The sequence below is a fragment of the Anoplophora glabripennis genome, unplaced genomic scaffold (assembly GCF_000390285.2).
Source record: "Anoplophora glabripennis isolate ALB-LARVAE unplaced genomic scaffold, Agla_2.0 scaffold135, whole genome shotgun sequence".
In the NCBI taxonomy this organism is placed as follows: Eukaryota; Metazoa; Arthropoda; class Insecta; order Coleoptera; family Cerambycidae; genus Anoplophora; species Anoplophora glabripennis.
In genome coordinates this window covers 875513-887755 of record NW_019416236.1, presented here as the reverse complement: position 1 = coordinate 887755, position 12243 = coordinate 875513, and the positions used below count along the sequence as shown (strand labels likewise).

The window sequence follows — 12243 nt, the reverse complement described above, 5'->3', positions numbered from 1 at the left end:
GCTAACAGACGACATATAAAAAAAATTGTATTAGAACACGGTGGTCTTACTGAAAGTTCACTGCTTTAACTTTGTTTTGTGAGGTATAAGAATTTTCTCCACCTAGTTTATTAAGAGTGAAGTATTCTTTTCATACACAGAGCGTAAATGATTCCATCTATCGTGCTACTTCCCAACTACTCCATTCACATGGCCACTACTAGTAGGAAGCGACCTGCTAAAATTTGCCAGGTACCTACTTATTTGCATGACCGTCGCCAACTAGGAGAAAATAAAATGTTTTAAATTGCCAGTGTTGCGAGAAACAACTACTCCGCTGGCTATATGCCCCGACCGGCATTGAATTATACTCACAACACCTTGTACAACAGCTAGTTGTACTAGGGGTTGTACCAGTTTAACCCACCTTAAACATTAAAAAAAATTTTTTTATTTTCAAAAATTAGTTATTATTTTTAAAAGTAGATTTGTATTTTTTTAACTTAAAAGTAGAAGGTATATTTTATTGTGCTTAAGTAAATGAGTGATGAAATTGATTTGATGAAAATTTTATTTTAGATACTTCTCCGTTTTATTACTAGAGTTATAGAAGCACCCTGTATATGAGAATGGTACTAAAAAATTAGTGTGTTCATGGTTCAGGCTACCCCCGTAAGAATCCGTTGTAATTTTTTCCTTGAAAGACAATAATCTTTAATAATACTTCTAGAATTTGTGCACTCTAAAACTAGTCGTAGTTGGGCGTGTCTTGGAAATATTAAATGATCCTTATGAGTCTTATGACATAATTTCGACACGCAATCAAGAGGTCTATCTTCGTTAGAACCGGTCAATAAATAAAAAAGATAAAGTGATCGTAATCCCAAGGTAACACACTTCTGTTAGGTACTTTTACATACTAACACAATAAAAATAAAGTATCAAGCTAAATGAAATAGAACTGATTTATTGATATTATTGTTATCTCACCCCATCGTAGAATTCTTCCAGCTTATTATCATCCAATAATTCATCGGGATAAGCGATATGGGTGGCCATAGATTTTGCTTTATCCAAAGCGTTTTGCCTGGTCTCGTCGTCCATCCAATCTACATTATTCAAGATGTCCTGGAATTCCGCCCTGATATCCGCTACCATTTCCTTGGCGTTCTGTCTAGCTTCTTCGTTGAAATATTTTCGGACGTATAAAGCTCCAGATGCGATGGACAAACTGTAAATTGAATAAAAAGACCGTCACCTATGTATGGTATTTATATACCTACTTATTTTGTTCAAACATCTGGCTAAAATAGTTAAATTAAATTTCAATATTTTTGTACTTTATTGTAAATCTAATTCAAATTCAACTTTTTTTTTAAATCTTATAGAATTAAATCATACAGTTAGTCTAGGAGCCAGATAGGGTTCTGTGGCTAATTAGAGTGCCACAACTGCAAACAACTTATTCTTAAGTATTTTGGCTTCCTGAATCCAAAATCTGAAAGTGGTCAGTTTAATTGTCATTAACAAATTAAATGTTTAAATGGCTGTAAAAAATTTATTTTTATCGCTAGTACAATTTTTTATGCGTTAATAGTTACGTTTACTCATAACAGATATATATTTTTTTGAAAATTAAAAAAAGATTAACTTTAATCAAAGTTATTGCAAATTTAGTGCAAATTATCTTACATTTTCCGTCTCCGCGCGCAGCAATTTTACCATATCTCTGGTTCTATTGGACGGATTGAGCTTAGAAAGTTGTGAAATTTCAACGAAAATGTTGGTTTTATTTGTTTATAAGGCTTTTTTTATTATTCAACTTCGATGAAAAGCCAAAAAAGTTACCGGATATTGTCCCTCGAATCCTAACAATCATTTCATGCTATATAGTCCAGGAGAATTACACATTGGCATGGCTGTTGCTTGACGTAGTTTAGATATTAGTAAAAATCGGTCGAAAATAATATAAACAATGAAAATACAAGGTTGCGCCAAGAAAAAAAGTTGTGCTATTTGCAGAAAAAATAAAAAACTGCAAAAATACTCAAATATCACGTGTTTTTCTAACATTTTCCAATATAACTTCTTAAATATGCAGTTTACAGAAAAAACTGTTACTGATGAAATTGTTTGTTATGAAATTTGCTATAAGACAGAATTGTTTTGATACCTGCGCATTTCATATTTTTGTTGCTAGATAGCCAAAACAGCGTAAGAAAGTGATGAAAATCGAGGTAATTTTGAAGCGTTTAACTGATAGGTAANCCTCTCATTTTTCTACATCGATTTAAAAAAAAATCATCAAAATCGGAGCCATAGAAGCCGAGATACTGAACGCCGAAGCGCGCGCGCTCTTTTTGAACGCGATTTCAATTTCTATAATTCATCCCCTCCCCCCGGTTTTGCGGCTCAAATGGTCGGTTTGGCGATATTCATTGAATTTTCATATAAAAAGCACACGTGCGATAATATTTATAAAAGCACATACGAAAAGTTCTTAAAAAACCTACCAAATTCAATTTTTGTTGTTGTTACATTATGCATAGTTTTGCAGCTAACGCTTGTTGACTTTGACACTTGATATCTCGGAACTTATGTGACCGATTTGAACGTTCTTTTTTTCAAGTTAAGCGTCTTTCCGAGAACTATTTTTTAGTACTTTGGTATATATTCCAACCCGCAAAACCGCTTCACGAAAGTATTTGTTTATAAAGTCAAAATTTTTCGAATTTTTAAAATCGCTCCAAAAATTATTAAAAAAAAAGAAAATTAATATTACAATGATTCTATATGATAGTTAAAGAGTCCAAGTATGTGTAAAAAAATCAGCGCCAATTAAAATGCCTAACTTTAACCTCAGCACTGACGCAAAAAAACGACATTTCGCGCTAAAATTTAGTAACAAATTGTCTCATACCAAAAATATTAGACCGATTTCGATCGGGTTTTGGGATTTCGTTTTGTAATTCTTTAAAGTAGTTACATCTACATTTATAGTAGAATTGGACAATTTCTTACCTATTAGTTGAATGCTTCAAAATTACCTCGATTTTCATCACTTTCTCACGCTGTTTTGGCTATCTAGCAACAAAAATATGAAATGCGCAGGTATCAAAACAATTCTGTCTTATAGCAAATTTCATAACAAATAATTTCATCAGTAATAATTTGTTCTGTAAATTGCATATTTAAGAAGTTATATTGGAAAATGTTAGGAAAAACACGTGGTTTTTGAGTATTTTTGCAGTTTTTAATTTTTTCTGCAAATAGCACAACTTTTTTTCTTGGCGCAACCTTATATTTTCATTGTTTATATCATTTTCGACCAATTTTTACTAATATCTAATCTACGTCAAGCAACAGCCATATCTCGAAGGTTTTGAGCTTAATTCTCTTGGACCCGTGAAGAGACGCACGTACGTCGAGAGCCATGTACGCGCGCTCGATCGAAAGCTCTGCGTGCAAGTGCATTATATACTTATATGTTTTTGATATTAATCTATTAAACAACGATTACAAACACCATTCGGCTTTGCAAGGAGATCCTACAAACTATTTGATAAATTTTTGGAAAAGGTAAAATGTAGTCCATTGTAAATTTCATTGTGAAGGCATTAATAAAATTAATCATATAACCGGTAGTTTAAATATTTAAAAATGCGAAGTTTCATTTTATAGATTATTCTGAAACCACTATCGAAGCAAATAGTATGGTAGAAGAATATTTAGTTAAAGTCGTAAAGAGAGGTACAACCTGTAAGAAGTTTGATGACCTACGAGTATGGTCTTATCGCCGTTCAAAATCCGCTTTAATAGAAGAGCTGCCTCCTACAAGTGCGGCAATACAACTTCACATTTTAAGGTGTATATAGTTTAAAATCAGGTAAATTGTTTTAATAACCACGCTGCAAAGTCAGACCCCACACATGTTTGGCTGGATAGATAATGGAGATATGCTTGCTCCAAAAAAGATATAAATATTGCTTCCTCCACCAGATGAACTCAGCACTAATTGCACATGTAAAGTATGCTCTAGAAGATCATGTGTTTATGTGGCTGCAGAAATTAAATATTGTCAAAGGCAAGGCACCTGCAAAAATGTGTATAATGAGCCCATTATAAAAAAAGAAATAAATTAATTAAAATCTTTAAACAATTGCTGTTATTATTTATGTAAATCTTATAAATATCGGTAATTAAAATCAATTGTTAATGCTTTTTTATTATTTAGTCTTGGTCACTTCTTAATAATAAAAGTTTATAACACTCGTGCTCTTGCACTCTGAGCTTTCAATCAATCGCGCGTACATCGTTCTCGACGTACGCGCGTCTCCTCACGGGTTTTGATAAAGAAAAGCTAATAACTATAAGGCATGAAATGATTGCTAGGATGCGAGGAACAATATCCGGTAACTGTTTTAGCATTTCATCGAAGTTGAATAATAAAAAAAAGCCTTATAAACAAATAAAACCAGCATTTTCGTTGAAATTTCACAACTTTCTAAGCTACCATTAATTGTTAAATAAATAAATTAATAAATGGAATTTACCTATCCTGTAAAATAAGGTTCATGCTTTAAAATGAGATGTCGTGCGTCTCAATCCATCCAATAGAACCAGAGATATGGTAAAATTTGTGCGCGCGGACGCGGGAAATGTAAGATATTTGCACTAAAGCAATAACTTTGGTTAAAGTTAATCTTTGTTAATTTTCAAAAAAATATATGTTTGTTATGAGCAAACGTAACTATTAACGCATAAAAAATTGTACTAGCTATAATAATAAACTTTTTACAGCCATTTAAACATTTAATTTGTTAATAGCAATTAAACTCACCACTTTCAGGCTTTGCGACCAAGTTTTTTGGATACAGGGGTCAAAATACTTAAGAATAAGTTGTTTGCAGCCGTGGCACTCTGATTGGCCACGGAACCTTATCTGGCTCCTAGACTAAATGTTCTTCAATACCAAAAAGAAAAGAAAAAAACTTACTGCTGATATTGCGAAAAACTATTCTCTATTGGTTACAACACCCCAACTAATTGATATAAAAACATATACCTGATGTGTTAAAATTGGTAAATCATGTATCTAATAATTGAAAGAAATATCTTACATTTTTGTGGTCCCAACGTCAGCCTTGACAAAGAGGAACACGTAAAAACTACTACTACAGGAAGACCATTTCATTTCCACATTTTACTAACGATTGTTCCTATCCTAAGTGAAATATGGAAACAAATCACTTCTTGAAGTTCTGGTTCTCTATTTTTTTTTATGCGAGAAAAACAATCGGTTCATGGATTAAAACTTTTCAATATACCTACTTATTTATATTTTAGTTCTACAAAATTAAAAAATAATAAATAATTTCAATGTCATAATGACAGAATTGATAAAACTTATACTTTAGATAAGTTGAACTAGATATATTTGAGTTTAGTAATTAAATATTTATCACCGATGTGAAAGACCAACAAAAGATATAACATAACAACGTACAACTAAAATAAATTATTTAAATTTATTTTAAAAACGTTTCATATTCAAAGTTTATCTTAAAACATCTATTATTTTATCACGTTGTCTCTCAAAATAAAAATGATTACAAAACCATTTTTCTGAACGCCCTTTACAACGTTATAATTCGACAAAAGTCATGACACAATCAAAACATTGTGTAAAAACCACCGGCACATTTTTTGTTCACTGAAGTTTTTAGTAGTGTAAAATAGGTCTCAACCAATTTATATATTTACAATTCCGTATGTTGTGGCAAGTTTGTGAACAATTATATGATTTATCTTTAGGCAGAGGTAATGGTAAGATTGAGTTTAGTGTTTGTAGCTTATAAAACATGGAATAGATCCGAGCAGAATTTGTAGTATTTTGTTTCTTTGGTTGTCAAAATATGTGGTGTAACTGGGCGTCGTTTCGGAGAATTACGTATAATTGAGTTATAATTTTTGTTTTTTTCTTGTGTAAAGTGTGTGAAAATTAACTGTGAACTTGACTCGAATGTGTGCTACTCATCGAATGATTTGACTTAACAGAGTTTATTTTAGTTCAGTGCTTTACAACCTCCAGAAATTTTTTTAGTTATACTACCATCAGTTATATTGAACAAGGGAGATCAAGTAAGTGTTAAAATCTATTTGGCTAAACTAATAACTCCAACTTAGTTTCAATTAAGTATAGTTTTCATACAATTAGATTAATATTAGGAATTATTTGACAAAAATTTTAACACGTTTAGATTTCGTTAGAAAGAATCGTTAGAAAGAATATATAACAGATAGTAATTAGGTGCTGTAATCCTAGATTATTATTGATAGATAAATTAATCATTTATTATAAAGTGGTAATAGTTGCCATTAATGATTGATATTGAGTGTGGGATGAAATATAACTACAAAGTTAACAAAGGGTATATGTATATCTTAGTTATACAGGGTGTTCTACAAGCTCTATGATAAACTTTCACAGATGGTAGCTGGGTTAATTTCAAACATTTTTCTTATATGAACATAGGTCCGATTTGTTTTTGTTTAGAAGTTACAAGCATTTTAAAAAATATAATATCATATTTCAAAGTGGCCTGATAAATAAAAATGATGGTTGTTATACCAATAATTACACAGCTACACAAAAAAAAATCTGAATCCTAATTCGAGGTCCACTTCAGGATTTTTTATAACCTCAAAAACTGATATTCTGAACAATTAAACCATATAACCTTAAGATTCAAGCTTCCAACTCTAAATCCAATTAACCAAATCTCATAAACATTTAACCCGATGATATCCCAACCTAATAAGCCTATGAACCCAAACCCCAATAACCCTACAACCCCATAACCCCATAACCAAGGGAATAAATCAAAGGCAATCTGTCTTATTGCAAAACATCACATAGCTGAGAACTCCTTGAAAACCCAAGTACTTAAACCCCAAAACTCCCATAATCCTATAACTCCATAACCTTATAGTTTTAATTAATCTATAGTACGGTCTGCAAATTATTTTTTTTTTTTTCAAAGTTCTTAGAGAGCTATATGATGTACGAAATTCGATCGCGGAACCAGCTCGTGGTGTACATCGGGAATGCTAATGACGACGGTTCTACAAATTAAAGTTACAAAAAAGACTAGAACGACTGTAACACTCGGTTCTTTAATGGTAAGGTAATAAAGTTATGGTTAGGGAATCGTGGGATTATGAATTGTAGGGTCATGGAGGTTTTGGGGTTTGAGTGTATAGGTTTTTAAGAAATCCTCAATTTATTAGTTATGGGGTTATGGGGTTATAGGGTTATGGGAATTTTTTGAGTTTGAGTACTTGGGTGTTCAAGGAGTTCTCAGTTATGTGATATTTTACAATAATGCAGATTGCATATGATTAATTCCTTTAGTTATGGGGNTAATTTAAACCATTTTTCTTATATGAACATAGGTCCGATTTGTTTTTGTTTAGAAGTTACAAGCATTTTAAAAAATATAATATCATATTTCAAAGTGGCCTGATAAATAAAAATGATGGTTGTTATACCAATAATTACACAGCTACACAAAAAAAAATCTGAATCCTAATTCGAGGTCCACTTCAGGATTTTTTATAACCTCAAAAACTGATATTCTGAACAATTAAACCATATAACCTTAAGATTCAAGCTTCCAACTCTAAATCCAATTAACCAAATCTCATAAACATTTAACCCGATGATATCCCAACCTAATAAGCCTATGAACCCAAACCCCAATAACCCTACAACCCCATAACCCCATAACCAAGGGAATAAATCAAAGGCAATCTGTCTTATTGCAAAACATCACATAGCTGAGAACTCCTTGAAAACCCAAGTACTTAAACCCCAAAACTCCCATAATCCTATAACTCCATAACCTTATAGTTTTAATTAATCTATAGTACGGTCTGCAAATTATTTTTTTTTTTTTCAAAGTTCTTAGAGAGCTATATGATGTACGAAATTCGATCGCGGAACCAGCTCGTGGTGTACATCGGGAATGCTAATGACGACGGTTCTACAAATTAAAGTTATAAAAAAGACTAGAACAACTGTAACACTCGGTTCTTTAATGGTAAGGTAATAAAGTTATGGTTAGGGAATCGTGGGATTATGAATTCTAGGGTCATGGAGGTTTTGGGGTTTGAGTGTATAGGTTTTTAAGAAATCCTCAATTTATTAGTTATGGGGTTATGGGGTTATAGGGTTATGGGAATTTTTTGAGTTTGAGTACTTGGGTGTTCAAGGAGTTCTCAGTTATGTGATATTTTACAATAATGCAGATTGCATATGATTAATTCCTTTAGTTATGGGGTTATAGGGTTATTCAGGTTTGGATTCATGGGCTTATTAGGTTGAGATATTATTGGGTTAAACGTTTATGGGATTTGGTTAATTGGATTTAGCGTTGGAAGCTTGAGTCTTTAGGTTATAGGTTTTTTTGAGGTTATGAAAAAGCCTGATGTGATGGGGTTAAATGGACCTCGGATTCCGCGACACAAAAAACGTATAATAAACATGCTCTGACCTCTGGGCCCGAAAGTCAATTTTTTAGTGTGGCTATGTTATTATTGGTGTTTAAAGTTTAAACATTAGTTAACATTTATTAACCAAATTAACAAATCCTAAGACTATCAAAATTGTTTAAAATGTCCACCCTCGACTCGAGTGCAAGCCTCACATCGGCGAAATAAATAAAGATTCCGTCACTCGACGGATGAGATTTGGATAATTTCTTATCTGGTTAGCTGCATTCTGAATTATTTCAAGCAACTGCTGACGGGTACCTACTGATTTGAACATGACAGACAAGCTGCTTCATATGTTCCATAATTAAATATCCAAAGGATTTAGATCTAGGGAACGCGGTGGCCATGCTATTGGACCTAGTTGAACTATCCATTTATTTGGGAAATGATCATTTAAACAAGTAGTTACTTGTCCCCTCTATGTGGTAGTGTACCATCGTGCTGATACCACATGTTCTGAACAATATTATGCCCCACATCTTGATCTAATTGCATATGGATTTTATAACGCCCAGATATGTTTATTATGATTATTATTTATGCCGTCCCTAGTAAAACACGCTTCATCAGACCATAAACTAAATGAATCTATCATTTTGTGCATGTTGTTGATGTAACCAGCGATAAAATTCTAATAGTTGAAGAGCATCTCCAGCATGTACATTTTAGCGATGAAACGAATGTAACATTTTTTCTCTGTTCAATATACGTCATACAAATTTCGGTGATAAATGAAGATTACTTGCAATATGCCAAACACTTATTGAACAGTTGTCAATGACAGCATATTATATCTTATTCATTTTGTACATTCACTTCAGTAGGTTGAATGGCCTTCACGGTAGCGTATTCGGTCGAGCATGCGGTGGTAAGCATTTTTCTCGGCTAGACTTCCTATTCTGGTCCGAGTTCGATCCCTGGCGCCGGCACTGGCAATGTCGATGGGTTGTCTGCGTTTTTTTCAAGTGTAGCCCCCTTCCGCACAGCCTTTGGCTTTGGATTTGGAGGTTGTCTCATTTCTGTGGTGTGTTTAATGACTGTGAGCAAGTTGATGTCCATCCGTATTTGGGTATCTTCATCGGTATTCTCTGGTTGTTTCGCTGACTTTCCCATTAGAATACCCATATACAAAGACAATACATGGTTACTCTTCAGTTATAAATGCATTTCTGATTTGGCACTTTAACGCTAAATTTCAAGTGAATAAATAAAATGACACAAATAATAAATTATTATTATAGCAACCATCATTTTTATTTATCAGGCTACTTCGATTGAAATATGAAATCATATTTTTTAAAATGCTTGTAACTTCTAAACAAAAACGAATCGAACCTATGTTCATTTAAGAAAAAATGTTTGAAATTAACTGAGCTACCATCTATCAAAGATTGTCATAGAGCTTGTAGAACACTCTATATATTGGAGATGCAATTCAAAGCTGGATGGGTTCTAGTCTGCAGAGTGATTTTTTCCTCCCACAATGTCAAAAGTGACTAGTGTAGTGCAAAATTTGTATATCTAATTAAATTATTTTCCCTTCGCAAATAAAATTAGTGCCAAATTAGCATTTTCTAAAAATATACATTTTTAAATATGGAATATTAATAATAATGTGGTAAACAAATAAACCATATTTTTTTCACAACATGAAATACATCTGGAACATATGTTTTTCAAATAAGGTCTACCTAATGGCAGTGTTGTTAATGGTGATTAGAAAAAATATATAATATTATTTCCGTCAATTACTTGTTTACATAAGAACAATATTCATTTTTCCTCTTTGTTATATTATATGCATATCATTTGATGTATTGATTAGCCTAGGACATATGCGAGGTCTCCATGGACTAATGACCTCCATACTTGATGACCACAAGTTGAAATTATTATTGTTTACACGTACACATCATTGGCACTACATTGAAAAAATGCCATTACCTTATTTTTACAATCCATGCTCATTGAGGTATTGTATTGTATTAATTTCAATAATAAATTTCGTTAATAATAGTGTTTTCCTAGGCATGCATTTTCTGTTACTTCATAAATTTCATGGAATTTAATCATTTCTTTAAAAAAATGCACCTTTTGTCAATGAGATAATAGATTTTCAACTAATTTAATCAATGGTCGATACATTTCATTAGGTAAACCTTGAAAAAAGACAGTGTGAAGCAATAAATTTGCTTAAAATACAGTCAATTTTGATACCGATATACAGGGTGTAGTGAAAGACTTAACTAATCTCTAACGATGAACTCTATTCATCGTAAGCAAATGAAAAAGTCCCTAAAAAGGTGTGTCCAGAAATGATTGGGTTTTGAGGGTATCTACATATTAAAATTAAAAAAAAATCTCTTTAGATTACTTACAATAAAAATCGCTCCTAATTATTTTTCTTCCGATCTGTTGTGAAATATACTGTTATAATAGAAAATAATAATGCTGAATACTTACAAAGTTATAATATTCCTACTACCGTTATTGAGATAAATGAAAAAATTCTTTAGGTAATTATTGTCAGGTGTTAAAACATCAAATGATTTTTGAAAGAAAACTACGTATTGTTCAAACTAATCGTGCTATGTATTAATAAAGTATTATTTACATTACTGTTTTTTTACAACTTGAGAAATGAATGTTTTCATTAATTTTGAACATCCTGTATCCCAAAAACGAAACATTTCCGGACACATGTTTATAGGACCTTTTTTCGTTAATTGACATAGAATTCGCCATTAAAATTTAGCCAAGCATTTAATTACATCCTCTATAACAATTAAATATTTTTTATTTGTGATTTCAACAAACATGTATTAGGTAGGTACATTTAATCGTTAAATTACTTTTTAAAACTATAATCTTTGATTTTTTGCGAAATTCAAAAACCTTTGAAACGAAATTATTTGTTTGTCATTATTATTCACTGGTTTTAATTTATGTTGGTATTTTACCACATTGAATGGAAAAATAAAAAATTTAAAACAAAAAGAAGTCCTAGCGGCAAAAAACCGATGTTGATTTTGATAAACCTGCTCTTATCTGATAAAAAAGTTGAAGCTGTGAAAGGAGGCAATTATTTTTAAACAGAAACACAAAATACACCGTAATATAAATAATCTTTGCAATTACAATTACAAGTATGTCAGGTTATATACAGGGTGATTCAGAACTTATCCAAAAAAAAATTCTGGATGTACAGGGGACCCTTACAAATACATTTTTGTAAAGAAAAAATAAAAAAGGGCAGTTCGAAAGTGATTTAAAAATACACTTCTGCACGGCACTGGAAACTGATCCACTGTAAAACCTGACCGAGCACAATGCGACCGGCATGGCGGTGTGATAAAAACGGGCAAAAACTTTCGCAAGGAAAGAAATGTCAATAGAATTTCATCGCAAATATTTTATATCGGCAAATTCAACTGCTTTTGCCCTTATTAATTAATAAAATTAATTTGTTGTTTATGTTTTTAAATAATAAAATCATTTGACATACCCGATGTTACAACAATTGTTCAAAATTTTATCCACCAACGTGTAAACACATTTGGGTCCGTTGTACTCAGTTTCTACGAACTAACACAAATGTTGTCTTGCTTCACCATAACACAAATGCTTCACCATAAATTAAAACGATATCCATCAACTCCGAGTTGCTATACCTACACGCAAACCATTTTTGACACTAACTACTAAAAA

The 12243-nt window shown here is 31.9% G+C and overlaps 1 protein-coding gene across 2 annotated transcripts in view; it reads right to left on the bottom strand.

Annotated features, from left to right (window-relative positions):
* LOC108906685 (neprilysin-2) overlaps positions 1–12243 on the bottom strand; it is an 83801-nt gene that overhangs the window by 8594 nt on the left and 62964 nt on the right. For both annotated transcript variants that reach the window (XM_018710017.1, XM_018710016.2), the window contains exon 7: positions 970–1210. In XM_018710017.1, the coding sequence (XP_018565533.1) occupies positions 970–1210 (241 nt within the window). The remainder of the gene's footprint in view (positions 1–969; positions 1211–12243) is intronic.